Consider the following 16,859-nt stretch of genomic DNA (forward strand, 5'->3'; position numbering starts at 1 on the left):
GTTTTCCAAAAGCATTTTAAAATGATTTTCAAAACTAATATCCAACCATATTCTTTGGGCTCAATGCACATGACTTGTACATTAGCTTTCCCAATGATTAGAAAACACATAACTATGTGTTTTGATAAACCTAAAACTCAAAAGAATGCACTAAATCAACATCTTGAGTTTCGTTCATCGTCCTAACATTTCACTTGTATCTAATATGCACTAAAACACATAAAGTCACTTTATAAGTCTTTGTGAGATGTAAATTTTGGTTTTGCCCTAAACTAGGGATTATAAATATCTACTTAGGCATTTTGAGATTATGAACATCCACCTAGAATGTTACTTGTTAGTGAATGTCATTGTCCTTAACTTCAAGGAATTAAAAATAATGCATGATGTGTTATGGTATACATCAAAAATAAATGATTTTTCAAAAGAAAATTTGCTATAACTACATGATGTATGTATGACATGACATGATATTTTTGTGTTTTTCATAATAAAGCATGAATGCAAAAATGATGTCATGGCATGTGATGGGCAAACAAAGTATGGTAGTTTAGCTTAAATAAAGTACCTAGATTATCTATCTAAGTGTCCTTGAATCCTTAGTTAAACCTAAAATTTACCTAGATTGCCCCTTATCTACTCATGAAAATGCCAAAATCCAAATTGGCATTTCTTTAACTCATGATTAAATTATGCCAATTAAAATTAAATATATTCCTCAATGTTTGGCACACTTTACTCTTTCAAAGAGTAATATCTTTAAATTAAGGCTTAGATTTTCCTTTAAATCCCTAAGAAAATACCAAAACCTCAACTTGATATTTCTTATGTTTTCCCAATTTGTGTCAATTTAAAATAAAATAAAAAATTTCAAATTATGACACATTTTACTCTTTTAAAGAGTAAATGAAAATCTACTTCATTTTCAAATGTTAAAAATAACCTTGAAAATGTTCTTCGAGTGTTAACTTCATTAAGGTTGGGTTAACTACCTTCCTAATTTGAGTTGACACTCTCTAACCCATCTAAGGGGTAGAGAAAATGCTCCTAGGAACCCAAAATCTATTGGTGCTCCTTGGATGCTCTAGGTACTCACTAGGTATAACTTCCCTAGATACCTTCCTAATGACTTTGTTAGCCTTCTTAGAAGCCTTGATCACCTTTTCTAGGTCAACTCTAGGGATTGCTTCCCTTGTGACCTTCTTAGTGACTATCTTAGACCTCTTAGAAGTTTTAGTTATATTTTTTGTTGCAAAAATACTCTTAGGGATAACTTCCCTAGTATTTTTGACTTGAGCACTAGACATAGACTTGGTTCCATAGCTATATGGAACCCCATGGTAAGAAGTTACATCCTTCTTAGCCTTTGGTTTGTAACCCAAACCTCTATGATCATAGGATGACTCTTATTTCTCTAAACCTAGGTTTTGATTCTTGGACCTTGTGTTTCATTTTTGATTCTTTTAAGGGTCCTCTTCAATTTATTAAGTCTTGACCTCAAAACCTGATTTTCTCTCCATAATACCTCAACCTTAGATTTTTCACTAACACCTTGATTTTTCTTTTTCTTAGGCAAATACCTAGAATCCTTAGAGTTATTGCCTAAATTATTTTCTACCCTTCTAACCTTAGGTTGAGTGGTTTTAGCATGATAGGCTACATAATTCTCCTTTATTCTATCATGCTTCCTATTTTTATGGTAAATAGCATTAAAATGATATAAACTAGAACTGCTTTTTACCATAATTCAAGGGGATAAGCTCAATAAATGATACCTTGGGTTTTACCTTGGAAGCTCCCCCTTGACTTCTGCTTCCTCCCTTGACTTTGACCGCCTTCTTCCCCTTTGGACATTGGCTCCTATAATATCCTTTGTGTTGACACAAGAAACACACAATGTGTTCCTTACTCTTCTTTGTTGAGGGGGCGGTCTCCTTGGACTTCTCCTTGTCCTTTGATGTCATTTGGCCCTTTTTCTTTGCCAATTTAGGGCACTTACTCTTGTAGTGCCCATGTTCCCTACACTCAAAATATATAATATGATTTTTATTTTTAATTAAAATATTTTTACCTTCGCATGTAGGGATGACACTTGATCCTCTATTTGATGTCTCTTGATTTTTGGAGGATGCATCATCTTCTTCTTCTTTGCTTGACCCGGAAGTAGAAGCTTCTCATTCTTCTTGATCCAGTGTCAACGAAGGTCGCTCCCCCTCAATCTTAGAGGTGGAGGCTTTTTCATCTTCGTCTTGTACATGGAACAAAGAGTATGCTCCCTCTTTGCCCTTTTCATTACATTCCTTTGAAGATGAGGCTTCTTGGACTTCCTCTTCGGAAATTGAGCATCTCTCAACTTCGGAGTCCTCTTGCTCTTGATCTTGATCCAATAAGTCGCCCTCTTTGAATTCTTCTTGATCTGGTATAGTGGAGGGGATCTTATGAATCTTTACCAATTTGCTCCAAAGCTCTTTGACATCCTTGAATTCTCCAATTTGAGCCAAAATATTGCTTGACAATAAATTGACTAATAGCTTGGTCACTTTGTCATTTGCCTCGCTCCTTTGAATTTGCTTTTGACTCCACTTGCTCCTCTTTAGGATCTTGCCTTTTGAATTTCCTGGAGCTTCGAAGCCTTCCATTAGAGCAAACCATTGCTTTATTTCCACCATCAAGAAATTTTCGATCCTTGATTTTCAAAGATTGAAGCTTGTTGAAGTGAATGGTGGAGGCACCCTTGTGTCGAATTCAAATCCATCTCTGAATTCTATTTGAAGTTGAACTCTTGTAAAATCTTTGGCTTGATGAAATTTGCTTCAACTTCTTTACCCTCTAGCCTTGTTGCCCATTCCGGTGAAGAGCGACCTCGCTTTGATACCACTTGTTAGGGCCAAAATGTGCTAGGGGGGAGGGGGGTGAATAGCTTGTTGCGCTTGTCGTTGCTTGTTTCTTGATGATGATATGCAGCGGCATATACTAGAAACAAAAATACAACGCTAACACAAGGATTTACTTGGTATCCACCTCAAGAAGAGGTGACTAATCCAAGGATCTACCCACGACACACTCTTCACTAATAAAACACTCCTTCTCGGTCGCAACCAGAGGTGGAGAAACCTCGTACAAACTCACACAACAACAAGAAGAAAAGAAAAAGCAAAATACAAGTAAACCTTACAAGATTTTACACAGTATACCCTAGCTAGCTTCCCCTTCTTGTTTGGAATGCCTCTTGACCTTGGAAGTGCAAAAACACCTTGCTCCAAGAAGCTTCAAGAACTGGCGGTGAGTAGTGGAGAAAGTGATGTGAAGATTTGAGAAGAATCGGGCGAAAGTCTGCTGAAGAAAATGCTCGTAACGGCTTTATCCAGCGCCAACGGTCGGATCCCAATCGATTGGATTGCTCACAATCGGTTGGGGAGACTTTGGATCGATCGATCGATCGATCTAGAATGCCTCTGTGCTCTTGGAAATCATTTGAATCGATTGTCTAATCGATTCAATATGTCTGACGATTTTCCAGCACTCCAATTGATCGCCCGATCGATTGGAGGCTCCCAATCAATCGAGTGATCGATTGGGAGGGCGTCTGTGCGACAAACCCAGCTTCCCAATCGATCAGTGGATCGATTGGGAGGAGAGTTTATCGCGGGACACACCCAATCGATTAACTGATCGATTGGGCATGATTCAATCGATCGGTTGATCGATTGATTTCAACTTGATTTGCCCTAATCAAGTCCCAAGCCCCTAAAACCCAACATCTGATCAACCATGACCTGGTGGGACATCATGCCTAGCATCCGGTCACCCTCGATCTGCTAGGACTTCCTCACCAAGTGTCTGGTCAATCCCCTTGACCCACTTGGACTTTTCTCCTCGTGCCAAGTATCCGGTCAACTCTTTGACCTACTTGGACTTCTCAATACCAAGTGTCCGGTCAACCTTGGCCCACCTGGATTTCCACGTGCCTGGTTTCACTCACCAGGACTTCCCTTCCGCCTAGCTTCACTCACTAGGACTTTCCATCTGTCTGGCTTCACTCACCAAGACTTTCACCTAGCTTCACTAACTAGGGTTTCCCATCTACCTGGCTTCACTCACTAGGACTTTTACTTAGCTTCACTCACTAGGATTTTCATACTGCATAGCTCCACTCACCAGGATTTCCCAACTACCTGGTTTCACTCACCAGGATTTCCCAATTGCCTGGCTTCACTCACCAGGACTTCTCCTCTGCCTAGCTTCACTCACTAGGTCTTTCACCTGACTTCACTCACAAAGATTTTCCAACTGCCTTGCTTCACTCACCAGGACTTCTCAGTCAAGTATCCAATCAGTCTTGACCTACTTGACTCTTCTTTACATCTAACTGGCTAACCTTGATCAGAGGAGAATTGTACCAACAATCTTCCTAAATGAACGAATGCACCTGCAAGCTCCATGTATTATAAGTCTCCATGTATTGTCAAACATCGAAATCCAAATATCAAGACTCAAGCTTGAGCCTTCTCAAGTTTAGTTAACCAGGTCAACCTTGACCTAAGGAATATTGCACCGACATGATTACCCCTAACGCCAGTCAGCCATCTCGCACACGATGGTGAGACCGAGTTGGTAGGGCTATGACAACCGTGCACTCTACCATCACTGCTCCTGATGAGTGACCGAGTGGACGAGATGCTGTCGGAGTACACCTATCCTCCTACCCCAAATCATAAGTGAGGGAACTCAATGCTCTCATCTCCCTGAGCTAGTCCAGAGGAGGGATCCTTGCTGGCTACCACGCTGCGTCACACTACCCATGAGCGGACCAGCAGAGCCAAACAGAGCAAATCTGTCTGCCGGCTACCACGCTGCATCACCACTACCCATGAGTGGACCAGCGGAGCCTAACAGAGCATAATTGTCACACACCCTGCCTGATATACCACTAACCCATGAGTGGTAGTGTGTGCAGATCCATGTAACTGGCAATGTGCTCAACAATAATGGAGCTGTCAATCGCCCAGCATGCAATCATGCAAGATGATGCATGACACTAAGCATGAAGATCCTGACCATATCTATGTCCATAAAATATGTATCCAAAGAAAATACATGGATCAAATAAGGAAATCTGGGTACACATGTCAGATATGGTATATATCTAGTCTGGTATATCATAAGGCATGGTATGCCACTACCACTATGAGCATAAATAATCAGAGCAATAATAAATCATAAATGCAGAATAGATGAAAGCATGCAACAAGTATCATATAGTGACCTACCGAAGCAAAGACGAACATTATTATTACTAGAGGCTATAATAACATACTAAGCATATCAACATAACATTATCAAAAAGATAAGTCAAGGTACCCGCCTTAAAAATAAAAGATCATATCCGAAATAGACCCCACATCAAGATGTCGTCTCGAATCAAAGTCCTGCAATGCATGATATACAGATTTAGCTAATTACATAAATTAATTAGCTAAATCAAATCCCCGACTAAAATCTAATCCATTGAACAACTAGGATTAACTTCGTTAAACCTAATCGTTCCACTAATCGATTAGATTAAAATCTAAACCAAAATCATCCTAAACTCACCCAAATATGAATCTATCATCTAACCACTTATGAACAACCAATTCATCCCTAATTTAATGTGTTTACCTAAATTATCAGCTATTATTAATTCTGTTAACAAATTCCAGATCACAGAACAAAAACCTCACCTACTGAAACCAATCGGATCAAGAAGGAAATCAAGGATCAACGTGCCCTACACCTTACCTCAATCTCACAACCCTAATTGATCCACAGCTCGATGAGTTTGCTACCGAAAAAAGATGTAGCTATCGGTACCTGTGGCTTCTGTGGCAGCAACACAAACGATTTCCAACTTCAGATCAGCAAGCATCAGGAACTAGGGCAGATGACAAATCAAAAGGAAAGGTGATTGAGGTTGGCTTACCCTCGAATCCCCGAACACCTCCTCACACCGGCGATCTAGGGCACGGGTGAGGTGGAAACTCGGCATTCACGATCAAACTCGCAGCTGTCGGCGTCGGAGCTTCATGGTCGGCGACGCTGAAGAGGAGCGACACCAGGAAACCAGGGCACGGCTAGGGCCACACCGACAGCAAGAAGAATCAAGGAAGAATGATCGGTTGTCGACGGTAGGGCAGAGGGAAAATGTGGCACCGTGAGATCGAGAGGAAGACGATCGGTGGTGACAGCAAAGGATCGGGGAAAGCAGGCGGCGGATCAGTGTCGATCCGAGAGGAAGGGGAAGATCTAGGGCTCGGGTTCGGCAGAGATGAAGAGGAGGGGAAGAAGAATCGGGAGGGGAGACGTGCGGGTGAAGGAGATGAGTTAGGGCACGGGTTCAGCGACGGGAGAAAGAAAAGAAAAGAAAGAAAAGGAAAATCTAACTTTTCCTCATTTAAATAGGGTAGCTCAAACAAACTTCCCGTGGTCCAATATTTATCCCCATAACCTAAGTCATATAGTCTCCGAAAAATTCCCAGAAAATTTCTAAAAATTCCCTTAAGGTTACATTTAGGTGTCGTATTTTACAAATAATTTGTCGTTGATATTTACTAGCTAAATATTTTTGGCTAAATAATTTTGATTGATAATTTATCAATGTTAAAATTGATAAAAAGATAGCTTGGTTCATGAAACTCCCGCCAATGAGAGATTCTGGGAAAGGGTATATTATACGTCGTGACTATATATACTACTTAAACTTATTAACTTTAGGTCACACAATAATAATTTTACCATTGCGTTAAAATTTTTCTTTATCGAAGTTAAAATTGATTGATAATTTTTTTAAAAAAAAATAACAATTAAAGTGTATATTAATAATATTATAATAATTTATTATTCATTGTCAAATTAGTTAATATAAAATATTTTTTGTTTTTCAAATTTTACTAATAAAGAAATGATATTTAACTAAGATAAAATTATTTATTTTTTTTTAAAAAATTAAGAGCTTAATTTTTCTTTCATAGGTTCTCGGTCCTGCCAACCTTTTCAACTCTAAATTAAAGTATAAAATTTATTTATTTTATTTAAATCGAATCAAACTAAATCAAACAAAAAAATAATTATTTCATTAAAGAGTTTTATATAAAAGGCAGATGATCATAAAAATTTTATTGAGTTTCTAAATTTATTCATATTTTTTTAAAAGAAAATAGAGTTTTGATAAAAAAAAATAAAAATACAAAACAAAGTTAATAAAAAATAAATAAATAATTTTATTTTATGTCATTAATAAATAATTTTTTTTATTAACGTTTTTTAAATTTTTTAAATTTTTATTAACCTTTTTATTTTTTATTTATTTTTAGTTTTTATTAAACTTTTAAAAAATTTAAAAAATTGAATAAATTTAGGAGATTATCAAGAATTTAATGATTTATTTTTTAAAAAAAAATAATTTTTTATGGTCATCAATGACTTATTTATAAAACTCCATAATGATATAATTGTTTTTAATTTTTTTATTGATTTGATTCGGTTTAAATAAAAAAATTAATTTAAAGTTGAAAGACGGCAAGAGTATTTTTGAAATTTAAGTGCACTTTTTGGAGAAAAATAAATTTATGGTGCTTTCGAGACTTTCAAAACTGTCCTTTGGTAAAAGACTCAAATATTCATATATGTTTTTTTCTCATTATAAGCATTACTCTTAATGTGAGTATACATTTTATCGACTTTGCAAAGTCCCTTGCAAGCCTTATGTCGATGGGTGGCCTAGCGCATCTTCTAGTGTTGTTTGTTGAATTCTTCTATCTTATTTTTAGTAAGTAGGGATGATAATAAGTCGGATTCTAAGTCGGATTTGAGAGGTATATTCATATTCATTAAACGATTGAATATCTTCTATACCTATCATTTTTCTTCTTTTTATCTAATTATTAGCATTCAATAAAAACATATTAAAATTAATATCCTATTAAAAATATACGACTTTTTACTGAACCCAGTAAGTAATTTTGTGAAATTATCAAAGTATGTAGATAAGTTTGAAAATGACAAAATCACATATGTTGTACCAATTTTACCCCTATTACTATTCCTAGATGAATCGATGTTTTTTATTCATCCAATTATTTTTTTCATCGACCAATTTCGATCAAAATCAGTTGATCAGTCGATTTCGGGACCTAGAGATCTTAGAATTATATGAAACCAATTCCTATGTGTTCATCTAGTTCTCTTGATTATATGTATACCTTCAAACATCAATTTGACCCGATATATTGAGAGCAATGATTTTTTGAACATGAAAATAGGTGTGAAAAATTAATTCATGTTTAATGATCCGGTGGTCAAGGCAGAAGACCCCATTGCGAGGGGTCAACGTCACGTGGAGATCAAAGGGCCGGGGGGCCCATCGGCGAAGGGTGAGCCGACCGGGCTTGGGAGAAAAGACCGATTGGACCACCGATGAGCATCCAACAGTAAGAGGTGCCCTAACAGGGGCCGGGGTTCCGACGCTCAGTTGAAACAATAGCTAAGAGCCGAGCGGAAGACCTCAAAGAAGATAACATACTACTAATAGTCCTTACGTAGTACTCGCCCGGAAGTCTCCCCAGCAGGAGGAAGGCCATGACAGGCGTGCCGCCTGGCCGGCGCAGGAGAGGAAGGCCGTCCGGACTACACTCTTCGAGCCGGCCGGTCGGACAGACGTCCTGGCCGGGCGGTGAGTGAAGGACAGGAACATCTTCTGACAGCCGTCAAGTCCTATGGCTAGGCCATACTCCAAGTCTGACAACGAGGCGTTCTGTTGTCCCATCGAAGACGTGATTGGACTGTAGCAGTATGGCGTCAGGTAAGCTCTCTGACAGGCACGTGCCGAGGTATGGGTTGCGGACATGTACGCGCCTCGGTGGACGTGTAGTAGCTCTTTCACCGCTCTATATAAAGAGCCGCAGACTTCGCCGGAGGTACGCATTCTACAAGCTTTGGAGCCACTTTTTCCACCACTCGCTTACCTGACTTGAGCGTCGGAGGGTCGCCGCCGGGAACCCCTTCCCGGCCTGACCTCTGTGCAGGTTCGCCGGAGATTCGTGCGACCAGACGGAGGCCTACACCATCGACTAGGAGTGCGCCACGTGCCCAGCGTCCTTTGGTTCGGCGATTCGGACAGGATCAATTTGGCGCCGTCTGTGGGCCCGTCAAGGTGATCTGCTGCTCGGGGACCACTGGCCGATCAGCAGCAGCCATGTATGCCTCTGAGGGGAGGCGCAGAACGGTCTTAATTAAATTCGAGCCGCTCGGCTCGCTCTGAGAGGCATCAGCTTTACCGGTGGACGAGGAGGGAAGCTCGCCCAAACGCCTGATACGACGCAGACTTCTAGAAGGGCTGGATGGCGGCACCTCAGAGCTGGCCCTCGGAGAGCCATGTGGGGTCGGAGTGCTCTCGAGGGAAACCGTCCCGGACAACACCGGAGGATCCGCGCCCCGCTCGGGCTGTGGTTCATCAAGTGGAGTGGAGGCAGACGCAGATTCCGGTCGTCGGCGTTTCCGAGTGACTAGCGGAACATCGTCGGCTGAACGACCCTCCACCTCGGCTTGGGTACAAGGATCTGTGCCGCCCGCCGCCTCCTCTTGAGAGATAGTGGCTGCTAAGGCTTCGGGGGCATCCTGAGTCCCCTCGCCTAACTCGCCGGTCGGAGCGGCTGGACCAAGGCCCCGCTCGGCGACCTCCTTGTTCGTCACCGCCTCAATCTGAGCGGCTTTCAATTTGAGCTTTTCGGTTGCCTTGGCGCGCTACATGACTTCAGCTGCAGAAGCAAAAAATAAATCAGTTAGAACAAAACAAATGGGAAGATAAGGGAACTTACTCATGCTGCAGGGCAGATCGGCTGTGGTAGAGGACAAGCCGAATATGTGCATTACTCCCGCGAGGAGTAGCTTGTCAATATGATAGCGCTGGCCAACTAGCCGTTCGGCTGCATGAAGGTAGGCCGCGTCGCCTCTAAATTTGCCGAGCTCCTGTTGCGTCGGCATCGTCGTCTGCCACTTGGTCCGAAAAGTTGGCCGCTCGGGAAAACGTATATAGAAAAAGTGCTCCTTCCAATGTTTGTTGGAGCTCGGCATGCCATAGAAGAGGACGAAACCTATCCTAGATTGAAAAACAAAAGTTCCCCACTCGGCCTGCTTGGGATAGTAGAAGTAGTGGAAAATTTTTGGGTCTAAGGGGATGCCATTCAGTTTGAACAAAACTATTACTCCGCTCAGCAGCCTAATAGAGTTGGGAACTACTTGGCCGAGCGGAATGCGGAAGTAATTGCAGACTTGCAGGAAAAATTTATGGGGTGGGAAGCGTAGTCCGTCCAGAAATTGGTCTCGGAAAAAAAGAACTGTGCCGATCGGCGGTTCATGAGGCCGATCGGCCGGTGTGGCTAATACTATTTGGTGGTCGGAAGGAATGTCGTAAGTCCGAGCGAGACGCAACGCGTCCTCCTCGTCAAAACGGCTTTCCATGGTCGAGTACCATAGACCCGGAGCACCGCCGGTCGACTGTGAGGTGCTAGTCATGGTCGAAAGACAAGAATGCGGGACAAAAGGGGAAGGTTCAAGCAAGGAATGGATGGAAACCGACTGAAGGAGACGATTGACAGAAAGAAGAAAACGTTGGGAGCGAGAAAAAGGGTCTTACGAGCAAGGAAGATGGTCTGAAGAAGCTGTGGGGTCGCCGGAAAGCCGAAACGCAGGGTCGCCGGTGAAAGGAGGAGCAGCGGGATGTCTGGAAACGAGGAGGTCGAAATGCGGCGAAGAGCAGGGGTCGGGAGCTTTATATGGGCGGCCGCCAGCAATTTCCACCGTCCGATCCAGGTCACCGATATCAAGGTCGTCATCCAGCCGTTCATTTCAAACGGCGGCTGTCCCATCGGAAGTGACGCCACCGCCATACGCTGACAAACGCACGATCGCCACATGTCAGCGGGATACTGGCCGCATTTAATGAGCTCCCCTTACCGTGCGCAGCGCACGTGATGAATAGTAGGGGAGATCATCGGACATGAATTCCCAGAGATCACAAGGCACGGACCAAATACCGCCGAACGGACGAGCATCCTTAGGCCTGGCCGAGCGGCCCAATGCAGTGATCATTGCTCAGTCAGATCGGCAGTCCAGTCAGTCGGACTTCGCCTCCTTCGACTAGACTTGAGAGGGAGACAAGTGATCCGGTGGTCAAGGCAGAAGACCCCATTGCGAGGGGTCAACGCCACGTGGAGATCAAAGGGCCGGGGGGCCCATCGGCGAAGGGTGAGCCGACCGGGCTTGGGAGAAAAGACCGATCGGACCACCGATGAGCATCCAACAGTAAGAGGTGCCCTAACAGGGGCCGGGGTTCCGACGCTCAGTTGAAACAATAGCTAAGAGCCGAGCGGAAGGCCTCAGAGAAGATAACATACTACTAATAGTCCTTACGTAGTACTCGCCCGGAAGTCTCCCCAGCAGGAGGAAGGCCATGACAGGCGTGCCGCCCGGCCGACGCAGGAGAGGAAGGCCGTCCGGACTACGCTCTTCGAGCCGGTCGGTCGGACAGACGTCCTGGCCGGGCGGTGAGTGAAGGACAGGAACATCTTCTGACAGCCGTCAAGTCCTATGGCTAGGCCATACTCCAAGTCTGACAACGAGGCGTTCTGTTGTCCCATCGAAGACGTGATTGGACTGTAGCAGTATGGCGTCAGGTAAGCTCTCTGACAGGCACGTGCCGAGGTATGGGCTGCGGACATGTACGCGCCTCAGTGGACGTGTAGTAGCTCTTTCACCGCTCTATATAAAGAGCCGCAGACTTCGCCGGAGGTACGCATTCTACAAGCTTTGGAGCCACTTTTTCCACCACTCGCTTACCTGACTTGAGCGTCGGAGGGTCGCCGCCGGGAACCCCTTCCCGGCCTGACCTCTGTGCAGGTTCGCCGGAGATTCGTGCGACCAGACGGAGGCCTACACTATCGACTAGGAGTGCGCCACGTGCCCAGCGTCCTTTGGTTCGGCGATTCGGACAGGATCATTTAAAAAAATCATTTCTCTCAATATATTAGGTCAAATAATAGTTGAGGACATGGATATAATTGTGAGAATTAAATGAATACATAGAAACTAATTTCATGTTAATCGGAGATTATTTGTCTATCAAACAATTTTTCCTAAAATAAGTTTTTCAAAAATCGATTTTGAAATCCATCATGAATAGTAATATTTTAAAAAAAATGATTCGTGTTCAAACGAACATTGCGCTCAATATATTGTGTCAAATTGATGTTTGAGAATATTTATATAATTAAGAGAACTAGACGAACACATAGAGACTTAGTTTCATATTATTCCGAGGTCTCTACCTCCATCAGTCGATTTCGATAATTTTGGCTGGAAACGACTGATGGACTTAGAGATCTCGGAATGACATGAAATCAATTTCTATGTGTTCGTCTAGTTCTCCTGATTGTAAAAATACCCTCAAACATCAATTTGACTTGATATATTAATAGAAATGATTTTTGAACCTGAAAATATGTTCAAAAACTAATTCGTGTTCAAAAAATCATTACCCTCAATATATCGGTCAAATTGATATTTAAGAGTATGGATATAATCAAGAGAACTAGACGAATACATAAGAATTGATTTCATGACATTCTAAGATCTCTAGGTCCATCAGCTCATCCATTAGTCGGTTTTGGCCGAAATTGACTGATAGATGGATTTTTTCAAAAATTAATTTGATCGAAAAAAATATCAATCGAATCGATTTCCGATAGATTTTTCAAACAGTTTGGAAATCATTCAATATTTTCTAGTCGAATCGATTTTCAAAAATCCATCAGTCAATTTCAAACAAAATCGGCTGATGGACCTAGAGACCTCGAAATGACATGAAATCAATTTCCTATGCGTTCGTCTAATTCTCTTGATTGTAAAAATGCCTTAAATATTATTTGATTCGATATATTTAGAGCAATGATTTTTTTATCACGAGTAATTAAAAAAATAGATTAAACATCTATATAGGCTCCTCCTAATATCAACAAAAATAGTTAGTGGATTTTAGGTTAAAAAAAATTCTTTAATATATGTATATATATTATTTAATCAGGTATTTGGGTCAGATATCAGGTATCGATATTCTCTCCATACCTACTCTATTCAGGGCGGATATCAGATCCTCCATTTCCATTTGGTTCGAGTGAAATTGTCATCCCTATAAGCGAGGTTCAATCTTCTTCCTTTTTATTCATGATGGTGAACCGGATCACGACTCACTGAATGAATGTCTACTTCTTTTGTTTAGAATTTTTGCACCTTTTGCGATAATCTTAACAGACCTATCTTTTGTGCATCCCATCTCCTTGATGCAATCCTAATTGACAGTAAATGTTGGAATCGTCATCTCGGTGGCCTCTCTAGAATGACCTCCACTATTTAGAAGGGAGGTAAATTACAAGGAGTTTTACCCAGCAATAGCAGTGCATGTAATTAGGAGAAGTTGAGACAACAAGCAGACATTTTATGATCATTTAATGGTTTACTAAATATAGAGTTATTCACAATTCATCCGTAAATTGATTTTTGATCAAATTTGGATTCACCCAAATTCGAAGGGAAGAACACTTTCCTTCCTCGAATCTCCTAAAATCTTAATTTCACCCTCCTCCTTTGGAGAGTTAAGTCAAGTTAGATCATATTTAGATTTTTTTGAATTTTAATTTATTAAATATATTATATAGGTACTATTTAACATTAACTATCAAATTTGGTTTTTGGTTTGGGTCTTCTTGTTTTTTTAGTTTTGTAGCCAAAAGAACAAAATGAAAATACAAGTAAATTAATGAAAGAAATCAACAACCTTTCCAAAACAACTAGTAACTCATTGGTTCTTCTTCTTCTATTATAAATTTATCTTTTTTTATGCAAACATTTATTTTAATCAGGGATGACAATAAATATAATACCTATGAAAGTTGACTTCTGTATTCACACTTGTATATAAAATAATATTATATTTGTATTCATTTTATAGTCATCATCAATATTTATTTTTCTATCATTATTCATCTTATCTTTATCTATGCTTGTGTAGTCCTTATTTGTATGAAGTCTGTAAAAAGTCCAAGCTAAGGCAACTAGAGGTAATAATTCTAGTAAAATATATAAAATTAAAGCAAAAGAGAAAACTGAACCAATTGTATTTGATTAAAGTATAAACAAAATTTATCCTTTTCAACTTGTTTTAGTTTGATTTTACTATTACTAATTCACGAAGGATGGATGGTTTGACTTGGCCTCTCCATTAACAGGTTGTTTTTTTAATGAAAAATTTTGTCCATTGCATGTGCTTTAGCTTGTTTGACTAAAACTTTGCCTTGACTTCTCTTTACCTTCACTTTCATTCATGTGACTCAAACATGTCTATCTCTTCTTTCTTCTTGTCATTCTAGAAATTTTAGAGCAACATTTTATCTGATTTTTAAAAACATTTTTCGAATATATGGATAAATGTATGCATAGACCTCTTTTTAAGACATTCTGTAAAATCGAATCCATAAACAGAGGAACATTTTATATATAAGCACATTCAAAGACATACAATACACAACTTATCAAATAGTACAAGGGACAATTTTATTTGATTAGGGTTTCACTCAACTCCCAGAGCTTTTTTGCTAGTTCTTCATTTCTACCCTTTGCGGTAGGCGTTTCGATGTTGCAATCAGCGAAGTATTCCCCGCTCACTCCCTTCAAGCTTGGATGCAATGCGACATAGCACGAAGTAGCAGCTCCCTGTGATATTGAATCCACTCAAAATTCGAAGGCACTTAGGTGAAATAAGCTCTGATGGTTAAGCGTGTCATGAGCCATATTAGAAGGTTTTACGCAAACATGTTGGATTAAAGGGAAGCTTATCTCTTATTGATCGTGAATGAGTTTTGTGAGTCTTACAAACCTGAGGTATGTTCTTCCACAAGACGAAAAGGAGAACCCTCAACATAGCTGCAAGCAAACTCCAAGTTAAAAGTTACACTAATCGTGTGATAAGCAAACAACAGGTTTGAAGGTTTTAAGAAACATACTAAAGTAGAAGACCGAATGTCTCATCAAGTTAGTCTTGATGAGACCAGGATTTACAGCATTCACCGTAACGTTCGCGCCTTCTTCCTGTTAATACCGAAGCAGGTTTCAGAGATGTTATATGTTTTGCTGCGAAATCGGAATGAAGATGACTTAGACTACCTTCAAGTGTTTGGCTAGCTCCTTAGCATGCAATATGTTTGCCAATTTAGACTGTCCATAGGCAGAATGGCTGTTGTACCTGATGACCAAGATATCTTGAACAAGTTTAGTAGTGTTCGCAATAATTTGTCTGTAAAATTCAAGTTTAAGCTTACGTGTTCTTGTCGTTGATCTTGTCGAATCGAATCCCTTCTCGATATGTCACCAAATGAGCCGCAGATGATAGGATCACGATGCGACCCTCGATCCCAGTCTCCTCTGCTGTGCTCTTCATTTTGTCAAGCAGAAGGTTGGCCAGCAAAAAATGACCTGAAACCAAAAAGGGGGTTTATGGACAGATTGAAAAGAAGAGCTCTTAGTGATTAGGATTAGGATCAATGAATCTGATCGATACCGATATGATTTGTGGCAAATTGTAACTCTATTCCATCCTCCGAGAGATTGTAAGGACAGTTCATAACTCCAGCATTATTTCTGATAAAAAAATTTAAGGGAACATGAGATTTTAGGGTAAAACAAGGACAGTTCTTTCAATATAAGAGTTTAGAGCAAAAATTGAAGTTATATGGATTGCTTACATCAAGATGTTGAGTGGAAGGTTCATGGCGAGGAACTTGTCGGCGAAGGCTCGCACTGAATTCTGTGAGCTAAGTTCAAGCTCGATGATGTCGATCTTAGCGGAGGGAGTGTTCTGGAGGATGCCTTGCTTGACGGAGTCGGCGGCCTCAAGATTTCTAGCTCCGATGATGACATGGGCGCCACGGAGGGCCATCACCCTCGCCGTCTCCACGCCGATCCCGCTGCTACCGCCTGAAATCGGTCAAATCCAAGTCAGAAAAGCTCGAGCTTTTAATAGAGTAGTTAGGGACTTCAGTGGAAAATTAACGGGAATGAGAGGAGAACCGGTGATGATGACTGTGCGGCCAGAAGCGTCAATGCTGTCGGTGACCTGCTCGGCGGTGGATCGGGAGCCAAAGCCACTTGGCCCACGGATTCCAGTGGCTTGGCTGAAGTATCTCATTCCCGGTGAACTACAAATTGAAGGGAAGGGATTTAGTGTGAGAGAGAGTTAGAGAGAAGGGAACCTGGGCTTTTGCTTGGGAGGGAAGGGGGATTTTATAAAATTTTTAATTATATTTAATTTCATCTAAAAATATATATTAAAATCTTGATTTTATTACACATAACATTTGAATGTGTAATTCTAAGGACAAAAGTAAAAAGTGTAAATTTTTTTATTTTGAAATTGTCAAAAATAAAAAGTGCAATCTTTTTTATTTATCATACTTTATTTTTTATAAAAAAAATTTATCTTTATTTTTACACTATTATCATAACTATTATAATATATATATTGAAACAATTATAATTTATAATTGTTATAATATAATATTCATATAGTAATTTGTTCGACGCCTGCATCCGTCAGGAATATTAAAGAAATTCCTTATAATTCTTACCTTTTTGATTTTTAACTAAATTCTAAATATTAGATCAGATTTTCAGGGATTTTTCTGAGTTCTTTTATTTTTTTAATAAGTTTTATATTTTTCAAATAGGGTAAGGGTTACGTTTTGCATTTTTATAATTAATTTTTTTAGTTGACC

At 40.4% G+C, this 16,859-nt stretch overlaps 1 protein-coding gene and 1 long non-coding RNA gene across 2 annotated transcripts; both read right to left on the bottom strand.

Annotated features, from left to right (window-relative positions):
• Positions 1 to 5,365: 5,365 nt before the first annotated feature.
• On the bottom strand, positions 5,366 to 6,386 carry LOC122053917. The gene is made up of 3 exons (XR_006132447.1): positions 5,963 to 6,386; positions 5,782 to 5,862; positions 5,366 to 5,429 (listed from the first exon to the last, which is right to left on the bottom strand). It is a non-coding gene; the product is annotated as an uncharacterized LOC122053917 (long non-coding RNA).
• Positions 6,387 to 14,560: 8,174 nt separating this feature from the next.
• Positions 14,561 to 16,333, bottom strand: LOC122052180 (short-chain dehydrogenase TIC 32 B, chloroplastic-like). The gene is made up of 8 exons (XM_042613586.1): positions 16,156 to 16,333; positions 15,831 to 16,062; positions 15,647 to 15,726; positions 15,408 to 15,561; positions 15,253 to 15,331; positions 15,093 to 15,177; positions 14,966 to 15,012; positions 14,561 to 14,802 (listed from the first exon to the last, which is right to left on the bottom strand). Exons 1-8 carry the CDS (start codon positions 16,271 to 16,273, stop codon positions 14,644 to 14,646), a joined length of 954 nt encoding a protein of 317 aa, XP_042469520.1. The 5' UTR covers positions 16,274 to 16,333; the 3' UTR covers positions 14,561 to 14,643.
• Between the last annotated feature and the right edge of the window lie 526 nt (positions 16,334 to 16,859).

This window comes from Zingiber officinale, chromosome 3A (genome assembly GCF_018446385.1).
Source record: "Zingiber officinale cultivar Zhangliang chromosome 3A, Zo_v1.1, whole genome shotgun sequence".
Lineage (NCBI taxonomy): Eukaryota > Viridiplantae > Streptophyta > Magnoliopsida > Zingiberales > Zingiberaceae > Zingiber > Zingiber officinale.

What these genes read in the sequence shown, in the direction of transcription:
- LOC122052180 (XM_042613586.1), bottom strand. Translation starts at nt 16,273, where the DNA reads ATGAGATACTTCAGCCAAGCCACTGGAATCCGTGGGCCAAGTGGCTTT. An exon ending in AGCTAGCCAAACACTTGAAG is followed by an intron (nt 15,178 to 15,252) that starts GTAGTCTAAGTC and finishes CGGTATTAACAG; the next exon opens with GAAGAAGGCGCGAACGTTAC. An exon ending in ACATTCGGTCTTCTACTTTA is followed by an intron (nt 15,013 to 15,092) that starts GTATGTTTCTTA and finishes GTTTGCTTGCAG; the next exon opens with CTATGTTGAGGGTTCTCCTT.